The sequence below is a fragment of the Anastrepha obliqua genome, chromosome 4 (assembly GCF_027943255.1).
Source record: "Anastrepha obliqua isolate idAnaObli1 chromosome 4, idAnaObli1_1.0, whole genome shotgun sequence".
Lineage (NCBI taxonomy): Eukaryota > Metazoa > Arthropoda > Insecta > Diptera > Tephritidae > Anastrepha > Anastrepha obliqua.
Window position 1 is genome coordinate 114,440,729 of NC_072895.1, and position 24,403 is coordinate 114,465,131.

A 24,403-nucleotide genomic window follows, 5' to 3' on the forward strand; every position below is an offset into this window, starting at 1 on the left:
CGCTGAAAAACCTGGACCTCAGTGAAACGAGTTTCAGTATTTTACCGTTTATTTAAAATGTGTACAGCAGCTATTCGAGCGAAAATCTGCAAAAATAGTTTTACTATCTAGGAAATCATTGAATTTCTTTTCATACGGAATAAGTATAAAAAATTATCTATGCATGTATGTATGTATGTGTTTGTAGTTAACAATCATAATTGCATGTAAATAATCTATCACTGTTTAATCTATTCATTATTAATTTGCTTATGCTCGTTCACATCTTCAAGCATCAACACGCAAGCCTCTCCTCCTTCCTCCTTGTACTATACGTTTCCTAATTCCGCTCACTAATTTGCACTATTTCAGGACTACAACTCGAATTCAATATACATTTCGCTACAATACAAATTAATCATAACGGATTTTCACAACACTCATGAACAAAAACACTACGCCTCTGTAAAAGGTGAAATACACACAACTCAACCCAGCTGGAAATTGTTTTCTTTCATACCAGGAATGGGCCAAAAATGCCCTTTAAGAGCAATGCATTCAAATTGGCTTACGTGGTTTATATTTGAGCGAAAATATAAAAGTCTAAAGTTAAGGGGACAGATACATGTAAAATTTCGAAAAACAAAAATTTTTTTTCATAAAATGTTAATATAATCCCTTAAAAATATGTCGAAAAATTTTTAGAACGTAAATTCAAGTATTTCTTATATTATAGATCGTCAACCGTGACGACTCTATTCTTTGCGTTCGAGCGCTGGGAGAGGTTGAATTTTCATTTATTCAAACTTTAGACGCGTTTTTCTCAAAACTATATTTTTCGAATTGGCGTACACGATAACTCGAAAAGTTATTGACCGATCTCCCTGAAATTTTGCACACATCTTTTTTATGATATTACAAGTTTTCGAAAAAATAATTTTTTCGAAGTAAAAACAGTAGAAAAATTCAATGAATTTTGGAGCGAATTTTTCTACTATTATTGCTTTTTTTAGGCATTTTATTCCGCAATTTTTATTTCATTTATTGTTAATTCATATAGAAATTATGACATTAATAAACAAAAAAATTTTTGGTTTTTTGTATTTAGGTCACTGACGCCGATGCTCAAATGCCCGTCGATTGAGAAGCCCCGCTGTGACCTTCCTGGAAGAATTGAGTGTACATCCGCCATTTTAAATGATTAAAATAAAAAAAAAAAATTATACTTTTCAAATGTACAAACAAACTGTATACCAATTTAAAAAAAAATATATTGACGTCTTCATTTTAAATAATTTTAATGAAAATCAGGGGAAATATGGCCGTTTACAGGTATCTGCCCTCTTAAGGCATTTGAACTTAATTTTTTAATTTTATTTCTATGTTCATTTTTAAATGAATGCATAATGACTAAAGAATATTGTGTCAAAATGCCAATCGGATCGGAGCAAAATTGAAGAAGTTACGCCTACATAAACGTCCGTTGGTCCAGACCGAGTTTCTATGGTTTCGTGCTCGATTTTAAACTTTTTTGTAAAGCTGATTATTTTTGACAATTTCGGCACGTATACCTGGAAGATTTTCTAAGTTTTCATTTTCCCATAGTTCGTAGGTGCAACATAGGACCTCAATAAACAAATTATAATTTGATTTATTTACGAGTTAGGAATTTTATTTGACTCCAGTAAAGGCCTGTTTTTTCGCTTCAGCTTCAACTTGTCGTCTCCACATGTTGGCTGGTCTTCCGCGCCTGCGACTTCCTTAGGGGTTCCAGTCTGGTGCAGTTCTTGTGATGTCATCTTGGGGTTTGCGCAACGTATGCCCACACAACGTAGGACGCTGGATTTCTATGTGAACTGGTACTTGGTGTTATCCCATAGGCCAGCACTACTTATAACATTGCGCCAGAATATTCGCATAATCCTAAGTTTTAATTTTTAATTCTAAGTAATTTAAATTATTAATCTTTTTTTTAAGCAAATCGGTTTTTTGGCTTCCAAATACTACGAAAAATAAAGAAATCGAAAAAAACTCCCAGAGGTGTTTCGATAAGCATCTCTTTTAACAAGTGCAGTTTGATTTTTTTGCATCAGCTGATTTTTTGAGAACTATGTCATACGCCGCAAATACGATTTTTTCGAGGCGTCTTCGGTGATTGACTGTCACTTGCTCTATTTTCAATAGCTTGCAATGCAAATTGGAGAAAAAATTGCTTAAATAATTATATTATATGGAAATTGACTGGATAAAATAACACAATCTGTATCGCCATCTGCAGCTGTTAAGGGTGGATGGGCTATTGGATATATCCAATTACAGTGCTGCTTGGTCTCAATAAATACATAGATGACGTTAGAGTAAGCCTTATCACGCCAATTAAGAAGAAGAAAACGTTTGCGACACTACTCATATAAAAACAATTTCCATCTGGGATATGCCTTATAATCCCGCACACTCTCTTTTTATAGGCTTCAAATACTTTTTTGACACCGTTTCATTTTTATCAATTATCAGTGCGTACATATTAAGAGATACTCCTTTTAGTTAAAACATATTTGACACATAATGACATCACACACAAACACCTACTTCTATCAATATATAAGTACTACATATCATTTAAGATATACAACAACAACTTTCAAAAAATTACCCTACTTTTCATATCTACTAACTACAGCTAATGTTTGAGCATAACCAAGTAACTTTCAGTTAGATTTTTGTTAACCAGCGATTTAATAAAAAATAAATAAAATATTAATTACTGTGTGGATTTTTTATGTTCCCTACACAAAAGCACAAATATAAAAGGACTTTTTCGAAATAATTTTTGCACAATTTGTGATTTGCAAAACATATAAAGCAGTGTAGCTGTCTTTCTATACAAAGTTATACTTTATTATGTACTTATAGATACACCTACACCATCTGAATATTGAAGAATTTTAAGGTTCAAAACTCTTACTCTGTTGATTCTCAACAGTCTTCCATATTTTTTGCAACCTGTATGCGCCTACAAACAGATATGTGGAGATATTGCAACGCAGCTGCCGGGAGCTGTTCCATAAAATTAGGATATATGAGTTCATTCATATGCACTTCAGTACATAAAAGCATCAAAAAACTACTAACGAAAAAGCTGGGGGAAAAATGCGGTCTGCGTTTGGAAGTTATGACATGAATTTACTAGCCGTCCGATTGCCAAGGCGGCCACAAACTTCTCACTGCTTTCACTACACTTCTCGAAAGGTTTCGATATACTGGTTCCGAAATTGAACTCAGAAAAGTCTGGCCTGACGTCTGGTTTTCCAGGGAGTAGAGGGAGCGGATTTGTAGCATTAGGAGTTATTTGCTTTTAAACGATGGTAAGAGTGTATCAAAGTACAAAACTTTCCTTTTCCTTCTCTTACATATTTTCTCTGAGCTATCGTCTGTTGAATTTACAGTGAGCTATTTGTAAAAAGTGGCTGATAAAAAAACCTAAGTTGCAGTAAGTAAGTAAGCACTGCAAAATTAGCAAAGGTTATCTCAGAACCAAATACAAATTTGCAGCACGTCAAGAATCTTCAGAAAATGTAGTCTAGCTTTTTTTATTCTGCGATATCTGTCGCAGCTTACATTCCAAAACATGGTGGGCAAAGCACAACGGTCACTTCGAGGTTGTGACCACAGGGATGCTAAGATCTTGCTAGACGGAAACATTTCATGTGTTCTGTCTGCCCTCGTCAGATCTGCTAATAAAATAAATTAGGCTGCACAACGCCCTCAGTCATAAGCAGCACTTCCTAAAATACAGTGTAACCTGAAAAAAAAAATTACGCATCACGCTTCACACAACAAAGGAATGAAATGGCATATGGTATATTTCCAAATGCTTCGAATCATCAGTGGATTTATCCATGGCTCCAAAATGGGCTACGGAGACGATGCCAGCGCTTTCTTAGTGAATCTATATATTAAGAGGATTCTTGCGACGAATATGGCGAGCGAATATTTTTCGGTCGACAGTAACAATTTTTAATGCCAGACAACATTAAAAGCTTTTGGCTCAACAAAGCGTGTATCAAGCTTTGTAAATCGGGGATATGTTACGGAGCTTGCTAGTATTACCCGCTTGTGATCGTCCAATAACATTAAACGTTCCCCAACTAGCATTAAAATGGATATGAACAGAATTTATCTTGACTGACTGCTGGGAACTGATTGCTCGGATCGAACTGAGTGTTATGGAGGCAAGTTGCGATAGGCAAGGCAATTACTGCCGTGTGTGCAATTCATTTGCTAAGAATTGTGTAGGATTAGTATTAGGCCTGCAGACAAACCTGAGCCTCAGGTAATTTCTGCTTATTGAATTTACGAAACATCCTAGACTACTTTCTTTTTATTTTGCCATTCTTTTCAGGTTGAATCGCGAGTTCCATCCAAGGAAAGAATCCATGTGATCCATCAAAATATTTTGGATCCAAAAAAGAAAGCAAAACCATCCACAAAGTGAGAGTTTGAGCTGTCAAACAGATAGAGGTCGATTACCGAATTCAGGCCGGGTTAAACACAAAAGAATCTATAAGGGGAAAACAACTGATCGTCAACTGTCAAAAGTTTTTTTTTTTATCGAGTAACAACGTTAAATAACATGCCACAATTAGACAGAATGAGGCTGTAAGCCTTTTCTTATTTTCAAGATGTTTTCGGCGGCGGGAATCCAACCCTATAGTCGGCTTCTCACAATTCAGTTGGCAGTGGCGATGGAGCGATACACCTATGCTCAACTAAGAGAGGCTTCGCAAACTCGGAGATACGAGTTAGGCTTGCACAATCTGTGATTGAGGCAAGCAGCTTTCTTTGACTTTCTTCGAAAAATCTGTGATGGAGGTTATCTGCGGGTTGATTCTTATTTTTTGTATCAATAAACTTTTGAGTGCCTTGAAAAGCACGAATTGTTGCGTGAAGGAAAGGAATGAGGAGGGTTGATTCGATATGGTAACGAGCCCATTTGATTCACATTATCAAGCTAAACTAACCTAGCTTCCACATGCAGCTCTTTCAATTCATTTGCCCCATTAAGACCTAAATTTAGTGAAGACTTGAGTCGAAGATTTGCTAAAGTTTATTCTTATTGACTAATTCCAGCTTTTACGGTAAACCTTTCTATTTTCTTATGGCAGCTGAAATTATTTTCGTAAGTTTCACTTATGAAAACAAGTATGTATGTATATGTACAAGCACATATGCAAGAGTAATTGTTGTTTCTAGTACTTAGCCCATAACTTGTTTGGTTTTCTTCGCTTGTATATACGAGTATGTATGCTTGTAAGTAGTACGGTTAGGTTGAACTGTACGTTTTGAACGCCTTAAATTATGCCTTAGAAATTAGATTTTTTATATTTATGATAAAATTATGGGTACAGTTCTGATTATTTATGACTGAATTGTAGTAGTTTATAGTTTTTTTTCGAATTTCCGTTTTTGTTGCAACTTAGCACTTGGAAATATTTGTGAGTAATCTAAAATAGTTAATCTAGTAGGCGCTTAAGTACTTACTTCGTTAATCCGCTGTTTTAGGTATTAAACAGAGAGTGGCCATTAGCTTATTTTTATATACTCATACACTTGTGGACTGAGCGGGTGGAAGGGAAGTAATTATTTTGTATACAATTATTTTTTGCCAGAATTATTCGTCGTAGTGGTAATCGTAGTAGTAGTGGTGATTACACTTGTTGCTGTTGCAGTCACTGCGCTTGTTGGTTTTGTTGTTGTAGTTGCGGCAACAGTTGTTGCTATTATTGACTTGGCTATAGTAGGTGCTGTTGCTGCTGTTGTCGGCTTTGCAGCTGTTGTTGTAGTTCCCGTTACCGGTTGTGTTGTTGTTGTTGCTGATGCTACTGCTATTGCTGGTTTTGCTGTTTTGGCTGCAGCAGCTGTTGGCGCTGTTGCTACTGCTGTCTTTGCTGCGCCTGCTGTTGTTGTCGACGTTATTGCTGCCGATGTTGCCGCCTTTGTTGTTGCTGCCTCCATCGCTGGCAACTTGGCGTCTGCCTTTAAGGTTGCTGTTAACACTGTTGGCTTCTGCATGGCCGTGGTGATGGGATTTGCAGTTGTGCTGACCACTTTCGTGGCGGCAACTTTCGTAGGCTGTGCGGCGAGGGTGGGGGCAATAGTTACAGCCGCTGGCGAAGTGCTAGCAACACTCGATTTCGTAGTTGTTGGCTTAGGTGCTGTTGTTGTTATTGTAGTTGTGGCTGATGCAGATTGCTTTGGTGCTACAGTTGTTGTTGTTGACATTAAATTTATATTGACCATTGATAATGGTGTTGTTGTTGTAGTTTTGGCAACAGTGGCGACCACTTTGGCAGTTATTGTTGTAGTTGTTGGGGGTGGTGTAGTCGTTTGTGCGGCAGTAGGAGCAGCAGAGATAGCTGGTAATAATTTACTTGTTATTGTTGTTGCAGCTATTGTTGGCGGCTTCGCAGCAGTTGTTGTGGCTGACGATTTGCTTTCTGGAAGTGTTTTTGTGACTGTTGTTGTAGGCTTAGTATTTGTTATTGCTGTTGCTCCAGCCGCCATTGTTGCAGCTGTGATGCTCGGTTTTGCGATAGACATTTGCCCTGCCGGTGAAGTAATTGCTGTTGTTGTTGTTACTTTTTGTGTCGCAGTTGTTTTTGCCGCTGGCTGTACTACTGTTGCCGTAGTTGTTGCTGTTGTAGTTTTTGTCGCTGCAACAATTGGCATTTTTACAGATACAGCAACTGTAGTTGCTGCTGCCGTTGCTGTTGCCGCCAGCTTTGGCTTGGTAATTGTTGCTGTTACGGCAGTAGTTACAATTGACGCCGGCCGGGCAGCAACCGCCGATAAAGTGGTTGTTGCACTTATACCGGGCTTAGTAGTTGTAAGCCCCTTCGCGGCTTCTGCTGCTGCCGGCTTTGTTGTCACAATCTCCGTGGGTTGCTTAGTTTTTCTTATTGCTGCTGCTGTCTCTGTTATAGTTCCATCTGGCAATTTAGAGTTTTTCGCAGTTGGTGTCGCCGCTTTTGTTGTCGGTGCGCTTACGGAAAAAGTTGTTGTTGCTGCTGCCGTCGTTTTGGTCGCTGTTGTAGTAACTGCTTCTGCACCTGGTACTACGCCACGTTCACCAAACGTGGTGAGCATTCGCTCGCGGCCACTGCTCATTGTGCCAGCGACCAACACTTGTGTTGTTGCTGCTGTGGTGGCGGCACTAGCGCCTGTCGATGCCACTGTAGTGGTCGGTAATGCCGATTTCGTGGGCAATACAATGCTGGCAGTCACTTTTGTAATTTTATCACCAGCCTCGCCAGCATAGCCATTCGTCGTTTGCGCTTTGCGCTGTGCCAATGCGGCTGCCTCATTAAGGAACGAGCCGACACTATCGTTGGCACGGAGCTCCGCTTCTATTAGCGGTTGGCGGCTGGGACTCGATTCGGGCTGCGACTGCCCTTTGGCACGGCCATTGCTGGCTGCCTGATTACTCTTTGACGTCTTCAGTATGCTGGGACCGGGCAGCTTTGTAGTACCAGCCGAGCCGGGTGTTTTGATGGCTACTGAGGTGCCATAGTCAGAATGCTGGAAGCATACAATCTTAAATTATTTAAAGAAATATTAGAACTTCAGCAATTCTTTCTAACTTACACTTCCGTTCCTGATCGTTACAGCTGCACCGCTACCTTTTCTATCGCCACCTCCTCCTCCACTTCCTGACCCATTACCGCTCATTCGCAGTCCTATGCCATCGTCGACGTGATCACTCATGCGCACAATAGCAGTGGATGTCTTTGTTGCTGCTGTCGTCGTCGACGATGCGCTCACTCGCTCTCAGAGTTGCATCGCCTCATCACGATATCCATTGCTGTTGTCCTCATAGGGTGACACATCAGCGGGTAGGCCATTAATTAGTACTTGCGTATTGGCGACGACGTCGTAGTTTTGGCTGTCGTAGCGTTCGGCATGCAAATTGACGCATGGTCTACCAGCCGGTCCCCACTCGGCTGTGGGACGAAGTAAAAGTTTTAGACGCTCCTTGAATGTGAGTTGCTTAGGTGCTTTGCAAATTTGTTGGAAGGCAATTAGGAAAATGAAGAGTACCGGTAGTAGACCGATGAACCAACCAACCGCATCGGCCCACAACGGGTAGACGTAGTGGCCATATGAGGCGGGTTTATATTCGACCCAGTTGAAGAAGAGGATGAACTGAAAGAGGGAGTTTAAAATTTATATTAGTTAAAAATATTTAGCATAATTGGTTTTGGGAAGAAAGTTTTTGTGACTATAATTGGTTTCGGCTATTATTTTTGTCGTTTTATAAGCTCTGAGGTGATAGAAATGAGAGAGAAGTTCCAGGTATGAATACCAAGTTTTACACTTATCAGAAACTTGCTAATTTTTACCTTTGCGAACCAAAAGTTGATGTTTTTAAACCTGAATTGACCAACCTATTTAATAGTTTAGTATGAAGGCTAATAAGATTGAGATTTGTTATAGATGATGGGGCATATCTGGTAAGACTACTTTTTGGGCTGAATATAGGCTAGAGGCTAAATTGGCAAGGGGTAAATGTGATCATGAAAAATAATTTTCCCTGTTCGATCAACCATTGAAGATTCTTACTTTTCATAAGAGACTAAGTACAGCAATCGCGGAATTTTGGGATCCCGGCCGTTTTTAAGTCTCGAAAAACCGAGATTTCATACAATGAAGAAAAACCATTCACCCTGTTTATAAGAGACTAAATATATCAATCCCGAAGTTTCGGGATCGGGGTGTTTTTTAAGTCCCGAAAACCCGAGATTTCATACAATAAAGAAAAACCATATAAGAGACTAAGTACACCAATTCCGGAATTTCGGAACCGGGGTGTTTTTTAAGTCGCGAAAATCCGATACTTCACACAATGAAGAAAAAAGATGCACCCTGTTCATAAGAGACTAAGCATATCCATCACGGAATTCCGGGATCCCGGTCTTTTTAAGTCCCGAAAATCCGAGATTTGTTCATAAGAGACTAGGCATATCCATCACGGAATTCCGGGATCCCGGTCTTTTTTAAGTCACGAAAATGCAAGATTTGTTCATAAGAGCTCATAATGCTTATCATTTTTCTAGGCCCTTCACTTTTTCTTCCCAAAATTGGCAACCTACTTCTTCCCATTTTTAAAACGTCCTTCCGTTACTTACCAACAGTGTTGCTGGCGTGATATAACGCCACATTGTAGACCAAAAAATATTCCAGAACCTTGATCTTTTACCAATCATACCCTGTATATCGTTTAAGAAACGCTGAGAGCCGTATATCCAAGCAATTAGAACACACTCAGATATGGCGATAAGCAGTACGGACCAATTGGCAGCATACTTATCCATTAGCTGCAGCCAATACATGCCGCTCTGCGGAGAAAAATAGTTTAGTAAAGTTTCTCTTGAACACAGAGTTGCATTGCACTTACATTCGTGGTAAAACCGAGACCACCAATATAACCGAAAATTCCAACAAAAAGCACAACCCATGTTTTGTATTGTCGTAAATTAGGGAATTTATCCAATATGGCAGTTGTAACTGTTTCCATGAGCGCGAACTGAAAGGAGAAAGGGAGAAAGTGAAAATATTTTGAAAATGATATTACACTACACTCGAAAGTTTCACCTGTGAGTCCAGTCCCAGCGTAAGCAACATGACGAAAAATAGCACCGACCACACGGGCGAGACTGGGAGACGTGTCACCACCTCCGGATAAACAATGAACGCCAGGCCAGCCCCTTGATCGACCACCTTCTTTACTTCCACCTCTAATTCGTGTGCTAGAAAACCGATGATCGAGAAGATGACCAAACCGGCAAAAAATGAGGTGGCTATATTGCAAATGGCCACAATCAAAGAGTCTCTGGAAGTGATAGACACATTTTCTTCAGAAGCAAGCGCCATTTTTTTTATTTTTAAAAAGTCATAGACTTACTTGTAACAGTTGTTAGAGAATTTGTTGTAGGAAGACAAGGTGATCAAACCACCCCAAGCGGGGCTGAGCGCAAAGAATATTTGTACGGCAGCATCACCCCAAACCTGTGAAAAGAGGGTGAAAATAATAGGTGTAAGCTGAATATGAAGCAGCACACTTTTTTTATATTGGCTCATTAGATTAGTTCAATATAAACGTGGTAAAAAGAACGTGGAAGAGCACGCAAGCTCTTTCTCTCTCTCTTTCTTCGAAATAGTTCGCTCAGTTCACCTACCTGTGCATTAGCTAACTGCTTGAAATCAGGCGTTAAGTAAAATAATATACCCGTTTTAGCGCCTGGTAGAGTTACACCTCTAAAGAATAGTATAACTAATACTACATATGGAAAAAGCGCCGTAAAGTAGACTACTTTGCCCGAAGATTGCACGCCTTTGCAGAGGCATAGAAAAACTATAGCCCATGCAACGAAAAGACAGGCAGCGAGTTCGACTTTTATACCGCCAGTTTCTTCAATGCCCGAAGATAAGCCGAGTACGTGATTGCTGGAAGAAAGAAAAATCATTAAAAAATGAAAAAGAGTTCAGCAGCACAGATGCATGTTGATTCGCGCTTATTTCGCAGTTTCTTTAAATCTCAAATGCCTTTTGGGAAAGGCAAACATGACAAGGCGAATCGAAATGCAGTACACGCCTGATAGTTACAAGAAATATAAATTCTAGAGCCACTAATTTGTGTGATACTTTTCCACTTGTCACATTTTGTAACCTACGTGAAATACTCCTCAGCCGGTGGACGCTTCAACGCATGCAACGCCAATTCGGTGATGTTATGCTCCTCAGCATAGCTAATATTGTAACATTTTCTCAAGTAGAAGGTGCCATTGACGGCATCACATTGATCGGCCATCTCGTAGGAGAAACAGTCTGGAACGAGAAAAGTTGAGAATAAAATAGAAATATTCAGTGGAGAAATGAAGTGAAGATTATACTTTAAAAAATGGTTAGAATATGCGCGTATGCACATATAAGCGATGCCATGTAAAGTGATCGAAGTATTTCGGATAAGATCTTAAATTTTTTTAAAATTAACTTATTTGTAGACGTAATAAGAAGTAAACTGAGACAATTTTCAAATATATTTTGAGATTCATTCAATGCTGAAAATGTTCGTATGGAGTTTTTAAAACCAATTATCTTTGGTTCATTTTTTTCACCCGAGCTTCAGGGTGAAGACATTTAATCATTTTATATCATGAAAAAAAATATAACAACTTATACGGTTAATATATTTTTTAAATATGTGTTTTTGCAATTTTTTTTGAAAAATGAGTAATTTTCCATCTCAACTTTTCCTCTACCGCTTCCTAAACGATCAGTGGGAAACATTTACTGCTTTTGTGAGTATCTATGAATGCACGAATATATTTCCACTAGTTTTTGAAGCACGTTTACATATACATACAAGGTGGCACAAAATTAATAATCGCTATATGGAGAAAATGATCAAGATTTCCAAAGGAAAAAACTATCATAAATCAACGAGAATTTTGAGTAACTTCAAATTTTCACTTTATTATACTACAAGGTGGGGCAAAACTAATAATTTTGAATTACACTGTGATATTATACTTTTATGGAGACCTAGCACAACTTGTAGGTATAGTAAAACTAAGAAAAATGGTATAGGAGAAATTTCCAATACACCCCCAAAATCTCATTTTATGGCCATAAAACCGTTTTTCAGTAGGTTGATGTGAACAATCACTCCTAACTTCGTCAATTTCTATCCGATTTCGAATTTGTTTTTGACAGTGTGTTCACAATTTTTCTGAAATGACAACTGACGAGACTGTAGACCAGGGGTGGGCAAATACTTTAAAGCGCGGGCCAAAATGAAATTTTCAAAATGTCTCCCGGGCCGGAGGACTATACCGCATATGCTTTGCACAAGCGGATGTTTTGGATCCAGTTTTTTCCCTGCCAATTTTTTTTTGACAAAAACACTAAGTATCATTTCAATTTGAATAAAATATGTCACGTAATTTTTAAAGAAATATTTTTATAAATAAATGCCTATCAGATAAACCAGTCAATGAAACATTTTATTTTGTTACTTATTTATGTCTTAATGATACAAATTATTTTATATTGACACATAGTTATTACAATTTAACATTTATATTGCATTTCGTAAATATAATAGTAAATAGAATTCAAAAAAGAAAAGAAAAACATCAAACGGTAAAATAAATATTTAAAGTTAATGCGAAACGTGAAATCTCGAATGTTCATCTGACATTATTTCTTCAAAATTGGGTTCCAAATCACTTGCAGCAATCCTTAATACCGAGTGTAGATTTTCGTCAGTAATTTGTGATCGATATTTATTTTTCGTGGAAATCATTAAAGAAAAAGTTCTTTCACAAATATATGTCGAACCAAATAAAACAAGGTATTTTTGAACATAGTTCAAAAAATGTTTGAAATGTTCATCATTCAAAGCGCCATAGAAAGCACTCAATTCGTTTGAGTGAAAATTTTCTTTTAGTAAAATATTTGATTGTAAGTCAATTAGTTCTAGTTGAATTTCAACAGGGGCTTCTTGCACATCGAAATTGAAAGGTTGGCTAATTAATGATAAAGGTTTGTCAATAGCTTTGAAATCTTGAAATCTTCTTTGGAATTCAGAATGCAGGTCTTGTGTTATTGTACTATATTTAAAAAAATCTGTATTTTTCAATGATTCTCGCCGTGCTTGCAATGAGGGGAAATGATTTAATAATTTATTATTAAAGTTTTCAGCAAATAAACTTAGTTTTGTCATAAATGCTTTGACGTTTGAGTGCATATTGAAAGCGGATTGTTTTTTCCCTTGTAGATTTATATTTAGTTCATTCAAATATTTTACGATATCTACTAAAAATGAGAAATCGTTTAGCCAAGCTCTATTTTGCAATTCAGGAAAATCATGTAGTTTTTCTTTTATCGACAAGAAGGATACTATTTCATCAAGCAAATATTGAAATCTGTCCAAAACTTTACCAATGCTAAGCCATCTCACTTCAGTGTAATAAGGAATTTCATAGAAGTCACTTTCAATTTCTTTCAAAAATTCAACAAACTGTCGATGGTTTACGGCACGTCCTCGAATAAAATTCACAACTTTGGTCACAACAGTAACGACGTCATTCAGTTTTAAAACCTTTCTGCATAGCACTTCTTGATGAATAATGCAGTGCAAAAATAATATATCGTGTTCTGGTTGTAACTTTTTTACTTTGTCGCGAATTCGTTTAAGTAAGCCTACATTTTTCCCTGTTAAACTAGTACAACCATCCGTAGTGACGCTTACTATTTTATTCCAAGTTAAACTTACTTTAACTAAACACTCTTCAAGAGCGAGAAAAAAGTCTTCACCAGTAGTTGTATCTTTCATTGGATGCACACTAAGAAGTTCCTCGCTAATTTCGCATTTCTTGTTAATGCCGCGAATAAATTGACTTGTATCAGTAATATCGCAGGACTCATCTAAAGCCAGAGAACAATAGGTAAAATCAGCAATTTTAGTTCTTAGCTGGTCAAGTAAGTTTCCTGAAATATTTTCAATCCGTCGTACTATTGTTCTTCTTGAAAGGCTTACATTTTCAAAAATATGTTTCTTTTCAGGACAACATATCTCCGACACTTGTACCATGCATTGTTTAACAAATTCTGCTTCAGAAAACGGCTTACATAACTTAGCAATTTTGTGTGCGACAACATATGTACATATTTCGTACGGATTGTGCTTATTTTTAGTATATGTAGGTGTTTACGAGTGATATAAGGCTATTGGGCAACCGCACACTAAATACTAACCTCAATGGTGGTGTGGAAACTAAAAATTCCAGACCTTTGATTCAAAAATACCCAATTCATGTTTCTACCGGTGTGGCAATATTGGAAAATGTTATAAAAAATGCACATTTTTCAGCGCTCTCACGAGAAAAAGAGTTTCACATCTAGTCATCTATGGCATATGCCTTACTCACAGGCATTTCGAATCTAGCGCGGTCTCCTTTGTGTTTGACGAAAAAACCGCCCTGAGAGCGATCGTCGCCAGCGACCCGTGTGAAACACACGAGGATTTTTTAAGCTCACGACATCGTCCACACTAGGAGACCGACCGCCCATTTTATTAAGACTATTATATATACAGTACGCACACTAATAATGCTGATGTCAACAAAATCTCATAAAAGAGTTTAAAAAAATTTATGTGCGGAATTTTTCAACGGGCCGGATAAAATTAGCAAGAGGGCCGGATCCGGCCCGCGGGCCGGCTTTTGCCCACCCCTGCTGTAGACGGAAGTATTTGAAATTTTTTTATTTTTTCTCTATTTTTTCAACTTTGACATAATTTTTACGATATTATCCGATATTGAGGATTTTTATTAGTACACTACTGTTATAGAAAATTTAATTTTGCGTCGAATGAGCTATATTTGACTGTAATTGAATTAAAATTAATAGAGTTGTGTGAGTTTTAAGATTTTTTGTTTTTTTTTTTTTACTAATTTGGTATGTAGGTATAACTTACGCTAATGGGAATAAGGGCGCGTTTTGAAGCATGAAAATGATAACAAGTGTCATTATAAACACATAATATTTATTGGAGTGCAGTGCAGCACTGTATGGTATGGTACGGTGCAGTACACAACGGAACTTGTTCCAAACTTAAAAATGCATTGGAAACGGCCCTTTGGAGTTTAGTATGGTACGGTACATTTGCCATTCTCTTCATCAGTTTTGAATACTTCTCTGTAATAAATTTGATCATCATCATTCATCTGAAGTCGTCATCAACTAAATTCCATTGTTTAAATCGAGAAGCGAGAAAGTTTTCTTCATCATCAGGTTTATTGTTATCAGTTTGATTATCATCAGCAATGAGTTGAACTTCCTTCAGTTCATGACCTGCAGTTGAGTCAATCATATCGTCCAAGACTAAGGGGTTCTTAACAGATGCAACATCAGCATACTTTATGAGCTTTCGAGTTTTATAATGATGACCGTTTACGTCCGTTTTACAAAAATAACAATCATCTGGTTTTTATGATAAGGCTGATGATACCACATCAACATTTCAATGAACACTCAGTACAAGCAAATTCCGGTTCATACCAGCGGTCAGAAGTAGTATATGTAAGCTTAAAGAAATCGTTGTAGCCATCAACCAGAGCTTTATTACTCTGTAACTTCAAACAATGTTTTTGATCCACAAACCACATATGAAACAAAACTTATTGCGATTATCGCACATTTCTTTCTCACAAATTGAAGCAAAACAAAAAAACTTTGACGTTTTAATAAGGTTAAATTATAATAACAAACTTCTTTTGTTAATCAATGTACAGTGTGAACTTTGGTAGACTTGGGAGCTTTTTCATATATTGAAAAAAAAAAAATGTGTGGTAATATGTAAGTTGTATGCAGTGTACTCTTATGTATACATATATATCCAATAAATATTACGTATCTATATTATAATAACGCATCAAAACACGTCCTTATTCCCATTTAGCGTAAGTTATACCTACATACCAAATTAGTAAAAAAAAAAAAATTAAATCTTAAAACTCACACAACTCTATTAATTTTAATTCAATTACAGTCAAATATAGCTCATTCGACGCAAAATTAAATTTTCTATAACAGTAGTGTACTAATAAAAATCCTCAATATCAGATAATATCGTAAAAATTATGTCAAAGTTGAAAAAATAGAGAAAAAATAAAAAAATTCCAAATACTTCCGTCTACAGTCTCGTCAGTTGTCATTTCAGAAAAATTGTCAACACCCTATCAAAAAGGCTTGTTTTCGTTCATTCGAACTAAAAAAACTAATTCGAAATCGGATGGAAATTGGCGAGGTTAGGAGTGATTCTTCACATCAACCTACTGAAAAACGGTTTTATGGCCATAAAATGAGATTTTGGGGGTGTATTAGAAATTTCTTCTATTCCATTTTTTTTAGTTTTTCTATACCCACAAATTGTGCTAATATAGGTCTCCATAAAAGTATATTTAATTTTTGTTTTTTTTGTCACACAGTGTTATCAATTCGAATTAGCCGGCGCGAATTTCCATAGGCATCACAAGACAACCTCGTTCTCTTTCAAATTGGCAAGATCTTGCAATCCGGTGTCGTAAAGTAATTGACGCCAACTTTTTCGCCTGGTTTCAATGAAGTGTCGCACGATTTTATCCTATCTTTCCTTTTCATTTTGCATTCTGGGAGACGAACAAACTTAAGGGATTATACACTTGTAATTTTCAAAAAATCGATTTTCTTTTCATTTTCGGAATGTATATATACTTGAGTATATCCTCTGAAAATTTCAATTCGATTCGCTAAATATTTTCTGAGATATATCTGTAATTGTAAACACGTTTTTGAGTGTCGAAAAATAGGAAACGGAGTAGCAGCTGCATTCACTGCCCGCACTACCTGCGATACCTTTGGCCATTATTTTTTCGCTCGAAACGCGAATTCAAGAAATTCATAGTATACCTGAAGGTAAAATTTAGTTATTTAAACTTTTAGGCATCAGTATTAAATAAATTGTGTCAGTCTATGCAGCTCTGTAGCGTTGTAAAGTCGTTAGTTCTGGTCAACTTACTGTTCTTGCTTTTTCATTATATGTTTTATTAAATTTACTTTAACGCGCTCTTTTCTCCAAGTTTTATGGCACAACAAAAACAGTATTGCCTGTTAACTTTCTTAGCAAAAGTTTTCATTTCTATGCTCATTTCGTACTTTTGCTATGGAATTTGAGTTTTCAAATAAAAAGTAGCCTTTCTAATGTCCTCTTGGACGGATTTACTAAGTAGCTCAAAATGACCGACACAAGGTGAAAATTAGACACCTAACATAAATAAATAATTGGTGCGTACACTTCTGTTAGGTGTTTAGCCGAGCTACTCCTCCTATTTGTGGTGTGCGTCTTGATGTTGTTCCACAAATGGAGGGACCTACAGTTTCAAGCCGACTCCGAACGGCAGATATTTTTATGAGGAGCTTTTTCATGGCAGAAATACACTCGGAGGTTTGCCATTGCTTGCCGAGGGACGACCGCTATTAGAAAAATGTTTTTTTTAATTTTGCTTGCACCAAGATTTGAACCTAACACACCGAAGACACCTAACATCACCTTTAACAATTGCTTCGAGCTGTTTTCCCATATGAGAATTTACACATTTTTTCTTAATATTTGGTCATACGTAGAGTTGCTCTTTTCCCCAAGGATTTTTACATTTTTTCCCCTATTTTGTCATGCGTAACATAATTTTCCCACTTTCTATCAGTCATACATAACTTGCTAAATGCTTTCATTCTTACATTAAAATTTTCGTTTTTGCATCTTTTTTCTGATTTTCCATCTTTGCTTCCATTTAAATTCCAAATAGCTTTATTTTGGGCGGCTATTTAATTTTGCATTAAATTTAATAACTCCATTTTAATTTGTTATTACCCATTTGCTTCACATTCAACATACATACATATGCATGTCTTTCAGCCTTTTCAAGTTCCCCTCATCCTTTCTGGCATCTGTACTTTTATTCACAGAATAATATCCTTTTGTGCCTTTAATGATGTTGGGAATTGCCAGCAATGCCGTTGGGCTTTTACTGCCGCCCCTTGATGTATAAAACGGCTTGTGCGAATTTGTATGTATTAGAATACATATCTACATGTGCAGATCTCTACATAAATTATGCAGTAGTAATGTCTATGTTAAACCAGTGGGTACGCGTCGCAGACATCTTGCCTACTTCCGTTTCCAGCTGTACATAATACACAAATATAATTTTCTTAATATGCTCGCCTTTGAATTCGTTTTTATTTGCTCAACATTCGACCCTAATAACAATCTTCCGCATCATCTGCATTCACTTTCTATGGCGGCTAAATAATTTCGCTCCATCTTTTATTAATTTGCTAGAATTTCAGTCATAAGTATTTTGGCTTTTGTCCCTTTGTACTTCAACCGCGTTTGCCTCTCTTCACAGCTCGCACATTTCTTTGCTATTCTGTTTCATTGCCAATTCTCCTTCTATTCCCTTATGTATTAGCGCTCGGCCAGTTGCCTTTTTTATGCTTTAAGCAACCCTTTCATGCGATTTTTCGCACTACTTCAGTTGTTGGTCGGCCTTTGTTCTTTGACTTCTGATTCTTCATTTGCTTTAATTTTTGTGGACTGTTTTTTTTCTTTTCTTCGCAAAGCACTCACTTTTAGCTTGTTTAGTTTTAGCCTTCAACCTTCTAATTAATTTTCCTTACTTTTTTCTGTTTGGGCAAGCTAACTGTTTATAAATACAATATGAGCACAAAGGTTTTTTCCTTATTTTTCTTCCGTTTGCGCTTCATGTTGTTTCCTTTCATAATTCATAAAAATATTAAATTACTCAAAGGAACTCAAATTATTCATAAATGATTGTCATAGTTGTATTCAATTTGTGGAACGCCGGAAATGAGACAAATGGCAGTGTCAACTGAATGTTATGAACTTGTAAATTTTTCTTTTTAAACTGCGTGGATGCTCACTAACATAAAAAATGGTTTGACGGCAATTAGGAAAAATAATTGTTTGTTGAAAAGGACAATTTGGAAAATATTTGCATAAAAAGCGACTTAAAAAAGCAACAAAAAGTAGTATTCATATTTATAAGGGTGATTGCCGGTAGGTACAGGCGCAGACAACACAATGTTTGATGAGATGGCCCTAGTGGTGTTCGAGATTTATGATATTTTGTGTGACTACAAATATCGTGGATGATGAAACAGTAGGTTTTATGAGCTTTAATAGGGTTATAGACATCAAGTCGCGAATAAATAACCCCTGCTTGCTAGCTGAAGTCAAATGAAATGGATGCAAGCGCTTCGGCGCTGAAAACATTCCAAGTGCTATCTGCTGCTGTTCGTAGATGCCTCCTGGTGCTTCTCTGCGTAGAAAAATGCAAACGAAGAAGGATTTGGCTTCACTTGGGCTTTCTAATTGCCTTGAGTTAAACAGATACGACTGGCTTGCTTTGTTGTACTCAGCCAAAGTTGCTAATCTAAACCACTTTTTTAAATTATCCAAAGAATTACTTTCTGCGTAAAATCAAAATGAAGTCACATAAAGAATAATGTAATAAAAAATTGTTTATCGTTCTTTATGTGCGTCTCTTAATTCATGCGTTATTATTTATGAAATAAATCACTTCATTCCATTTCTCCACTTAATTTTCCTCTCCCGCAAACGGCATAAAACACTTTTAAATTTTAGCACCGTTACTGGTTTGCGTGAAAATGAGATTAGTGTAAACAGTAAATTTCGCTGTAAATCCTTTACATAACCACATGCTTTCACATCCATCAATAACCGCTTACTCTTTTCACCTTCAACAATTTTTGCTATGGGCCTACCCGCCGTACTATATGAGCAACACACATTGAATGGCAGCGGATGTGCAACCATTTGTACAGGTGCATGTGTGTATGTGCATGTGTAGTTATGAGAAGAAGGATTTAGCTGTAAGTTATGCATAATCTTACAATTTGTTTATTTATTCATAAATTGTTTACAGGCAAATTGATGTGAATATGTAAATACACGCACACAACCGTATGCTTCTAAGTCCACAGGTATGTACATATACCTATGTATGTATGTACCTGGTGGGTATGGTTATTTTGCAAGCGCATTAGAAGGCTTTAATATCCTGCCAGCACATTCGCCCTTGCTCCAATTTTTATGTCAGATTGCGTTATTTGGTTGCCGTAGATTTGAATGGTTAAACGTAAATGGGGTCACATGTGCGAGTTCGTTCATTGGAAATGTGTTAATTTGTGCAAATGTGTGCATGAAGTCGTATAGGTTAATGCAAGGACTATTTGGGAGCTGCTGCTGGAGCAGTGAAATTTTTAATTTCCTCTTGAAACCACAAATCATGAAATAAAAACATTTGATTGAAGACGGAAAATAATGAATGCGAAAAAATTTAAGATCAGATATTAGAAAAAAAGAAAAATGAAAAGAGATAAAAAAATTACAAAAAAATTAAAGAAAAAATTAAAGAAAAAATGAAAGAAAAAATTAAATAAATAATGAAGTCAAATAAATTAAATAAAAAGTCAAGGAAATTCAGTAATTTAATTAAATGATAATAGAAAAGAATTGAAAAACTTATAAAATTAAATTAAATAAAAGGGAAAGACAAAATAAATAAATAATAAAAAATAAAAAAAAATTTTTTAAAATGTAATGATATAAAATAAAGTAAATTGAAATAAATAATAAATTAAAGTAAAATTAAATAAAATGAAATAGATTAAAAGAAAATTAGTTGAAATAAAACAAACCAAAATAAAAGAAAATCGAATAAAATAAAACAGAATAGAATAGAATAAACACAAGAATAAAAATAGTTAAAATACAGTAATTTGATAAACAAATAATATTATATTAATAAAATAAGCTAAAATCCAATAAAATGGAAGGAAAATTGAAAAAAATTTAAACAAGGAATAAAATAAGATAAGGAAAATTAAAATAAATAAGTTGAAATAAAAGAATATAAATAAAAAAACAAATGAATAAAAAAATAAATAAATAAAAAAATAAAACAAAATAAACTGAATAGAATACAACAGAAAGAAAAAAAATTAAGCGAGAAATAATATAAAATAGAGTAAATTAAGATACATATGGTGAGATAATGTAATATAAATAAATAATTAAATAAAGTAAAACAAAATAAGCTGAAAAAGAATACAATAGAACAAAAAAAAAATTAAAAAAGAAATAAAATGAAGTAAATTAAGATAAACCAGATTAAATAAAAGAATATAAATTAAGAAAAAATAATAATAAATAATAAAATAGAAATGTATATAAAAAAATATTTAAAAAAATAAAATAAAACAAAATAACCTGAAAAATAATTCAACAGAAGGAAAAAAAATTAAACAAGAAACAAAATAAAAGTAAATTAAGATTAATGTAATAAATAGATAATTACTTGGCATGTCGAAAAAGGTATGGAAGGTAAAAATTTTGATGAATGGCATGAAAGCTGTGAAAGATTACAGTAAAATAAAAACTAAATAAAACAAAGATGATCGAAAATTAATAAAACTGAATATAGCTAAATGATATTGAATACGACGGGGTGGAGCCGTTGAAGCTCTCGCTAATTTAGTTGTGATGTTGTTGTTGTTGTAGCAGTAAGAGAATCCCGTCAGCGTAGTAAAACTAGCCCTGTCTAGTGAACAGTCTTTAATTGTGATCTCGTTTATGGGTTGCTATTTTGGCTAAAGGTGCACTATGCGTTCAAAAACTGCAGTAAATAGTGCATCTGTAATTTCCTTCTCTAATTCTAGCTTAGACTCCACGAAAATTCCGGTCTTTTGCACAAAAAACAGAAAAATATAGTAAAAGAAAGTAGACGATTGTTCGTCTGTACGCATGAGATTAGACTCCCTTCTCATTAAGCTCCGTGACTACTTCTCAATTCAAAGCGTCTCAGCTTGTTAATGATGAAGGAATGAAGTTTTTAAAATGAACTCAAGGAACATTCGGACCTGAAAGCTGTCCCTTTACAGTTAGAAATATAGTTTGTGGCCTTTAAAGCACTTATAACCTATATAACTCCTATAGTATAGCCCCCATTTGGTATAATTTTTTTCCTTTAACTTCTAATAGAGCAGAGGGCGTCAACTATGCCTCTTCGCCAAAGGACACGGGTTTGAGCTACATATCCCAGTTCATTCCACGTAAGACCAAGAGAGTTCATTCCAGCTTCTGTTGTGCGTCTCCTGGTGGTACGCGGCCTATCCAATCCTCGGCTAGCTTGCTGGAAGGAGTCCCAACGCATGGTCTACCTAACAACATTTTCACCATTTTTTCTAAGCGTGTGTTCTATTCACTGCTACTTCCTTTTTGCGATTTTCAGTCTCCACGTCAAGCTGGTTAGCTTTTCTTAGCAAGTCCGAGTTGAGCATTGTACGGGATCAAAAAATTCCCAAATACGGCGCAGGTAGCGGCTGACAAGTTTTTGCGAGCGTCTTGTGATTGCCGTGGTTACTTTCCATGCGGTCCAATCATATAGAACATAACAAATTTGACATGAGTGTTCAATATGCGCAATTTAGTATGAAGGCTGATGCTGTTATTTTGCCACAAAGGTGCTTGGATGCCAAAAGATGAAATAGCTTTACTAATCCTACATTCAACATCTACCTCAGAGCCGTCTCCGGGGGTGACAATGCAGCCAAGGTAGCAAAATTTCTCAACAATTTCGTACTGTTCTACGCCTACTGGAAGAAATAGAATAAGGTATTCTCACTAAACAACTTCGACACCACAGTTTATACAGATGGCAGTAAAATGGATTGTGGTGTTGGAGCTGGCATATATTCTCACAGACTTAAAATTGAAAAATTGGTGCGTCTCCCTAATGCTTGCAGTGTCTTTCAGGCGGAAGTACTGGTACCTGTCATGTCCGATCGACTGTCGCAAACCCTTCTGTCATTAAGCAGAGGGGAGTGCAGACGGCTGGTTGGACTGATGACGGGCCACTTTCTGTGGGCAAAGCACATGGAAAGGTTGGGCATCTCAGACAGTGTACTCTGCCCAGCTTGTGAAGAGGAGGATGAGACGGCGGACCACTTCCTGTGTGTCTGCTGCCCCGCCTTCGCTCGAGTCAGGTTTGAGGTCTTTGGCACTGATGTGTTAAGAAGCGACCATCTTGGCTCCTTGGCACCACAAGATCTACTCCAAGTGTAGTACAATGGATTCAATTAATGTCTGAGTGCTGCACTTGCTAGTTGTCCCGACAAAAAAAAAAAAAACTGGCAATTGGGGAAGCTTGTAGGCTACTAATCGCATATCCCTCTTTTAAGGGCAATATCGCTATTCTTTCGGATAGCCAAGCAGCAATTCAGGCACTAGATATGGCGACAACAACCTCAAACCGGGACATCGGAGCATTGAAGGTAATGAAAAACCAGATGAACTGGCAAGAAGGGGATCTGCCATGAATAACGCTCTTGCAGAATTGGTATTCACACCATTAGGTGCAGTCAAGAGTACAATTTCCCTAAAATACCTCCGAATTGCGGATTGTAGATGGAGAGACCAGACGAAATGCAAAATTACCAGAACGTTATGGGCCACCTATAACCTCAAACAATCGTCAACATTAATAAGCGTGAAACGAAGGGACGCCTGGAGACTAACGGCAGTCATAACTGACTTTTGGTTTGTGGGACAACAATCAGCCAAAATGGGCTCACAAAACACACTGTCACAGTTGTAAACAATCAGAGAAAAAGGAAACGACTGTGTACATTTCCTCTGTGAACGCCCTGCCCTATGGAAGGACAGAATATTAACCCTGGGCAAACCGCTGTTCGAGAGTCTTGAACAGCTGTCTGGCTTAGATGTCAACAACTTGATAAGGTTCCTGAACTGCACAGACTGGATAAAGTCATGCCGTAAATAACTGGTAAACAAGTTGGTAACGAGGATGTGCCAAAAAAATGGTGCGGAAGCGCTAGTTGGATTCTGGAAGAATCATCACTTAAACCACGCCCACTGTAATCAGCTCTGATGTGACCTCATTGAAATGCAGCACTTTCGTTTTCTTAGCGTTGATCTTGAGGCCGGTACTTTGCAGATTTTCGGCATGGGTTAATAAACAGTTTTAGCTTGCAAAAGTTTATAAGCTAATAAGCAGATGTTATCCTTGTATGCCAGGTATCTGAGAAATCGATTGCTTATATGCCACTGAATCCCTTTCTGCTGATTTTCATTACAGAAAGCAGCGGACATGACGTTTTCGATGACAAGAAGAAACAGCATTAATATCCTCTAAAGCTTCTGTAATATCTATGAGAACCAGCTCTGAGCCTGATACTGGGGCAGTAGCGGATTTAAGAAGTGAATAGACCAGTGAATAGAATTAGTGACGGCATCAATACCTTTGACAAATGCTGAGTAATGCGCATAGCAGTCATTGGGTTTTGCGTCGTTAGCATTCTACGAGTATAAACATCTTCCATAGCTCCTCTGCTAACATCTATCCTTTCTGTATCTTAACTTGATTCTATTTACAATTTCTGTTTTACAATTTCACTTTCAAAATTTCATAAAGCAAATCATTGAGCTCATAAGCAAAGCACAAAAAAAATATATATATAAATCACAGTGGAGTGGAAATGATAAGCGCACCTGAGACGAAGGCAAAACATAAAAAAATTAACGAGAATCGAATGAGAAAAGGTGCTGCGGAATGATATAAAATTGCATATAAAATTATATTGACAGCTAAAAACGTGCGAATAGAAAATAATAAAAAAAATTTCAAGTATCAATAATAATTCAGTAAAATCGAATTTTTCTTCTAGTATATCGACCGAACCCTTCCTTAGAATAACT

The 24,403-nt window shown here is 36.5% G+C and overlaps 1 protein-coding gene across 1 annotated transcript in view; it reads right to left on the reverse strand.

Moving 5' to 3' along the window:
* Positions 1 to 5,581: 5,581 nt before the first annotated feature.
* The window catches only part of LOC129244369 (uncharacterized), a 55,288-nt gene continuing 36,466 nt past the window's right edge, over positions 5,582 to 24,403 (reverse strand). Inside the window, exons 5-14 of the mRNA XM_054881989.1 lie at positions 10,710 to 10,863; positions 10,215 to 10,482; positions 9,941 to 10,044; positions 9,631 to 9,868; positions 9,434 to 9,562; positions 9,165 to 9,374; positions 7,830 to 8,181; positions 7,624 to 7,775; positions 5,749 to 7,557; positions 5,582 to 5,596 (exon numbers count right to left, since the gene is read on the reverse strand). Coding sequence (XP_054737964.1) covers positions 5,582 to 5,596; positions 5,749 to 7,557; positions 7,624 to 7,775; positions 7,830 to 8,181; positions 9,165 to 9,374; positions 9,434 to 9,562; positions 9,631 to 9,868; positions 9,941 to 10,044; positions 10,215 to 10,482; positions 10,710 to 10,863 — 3,431 coding nt within the window. The remainder of the gene's footprint in view (positions 5,597 to 5,748; positions 7,558 to 7,623; positions 7,776 to 7,829; positions 8,182 to 9,164; positions 9,375 to 9,433; positions 9,563 to 9,630; positions 9,869 to 9,940; positions 10,045 to 10,214; positions 10,483 to 10,709; positions 10,864 to 24,403) is intronic.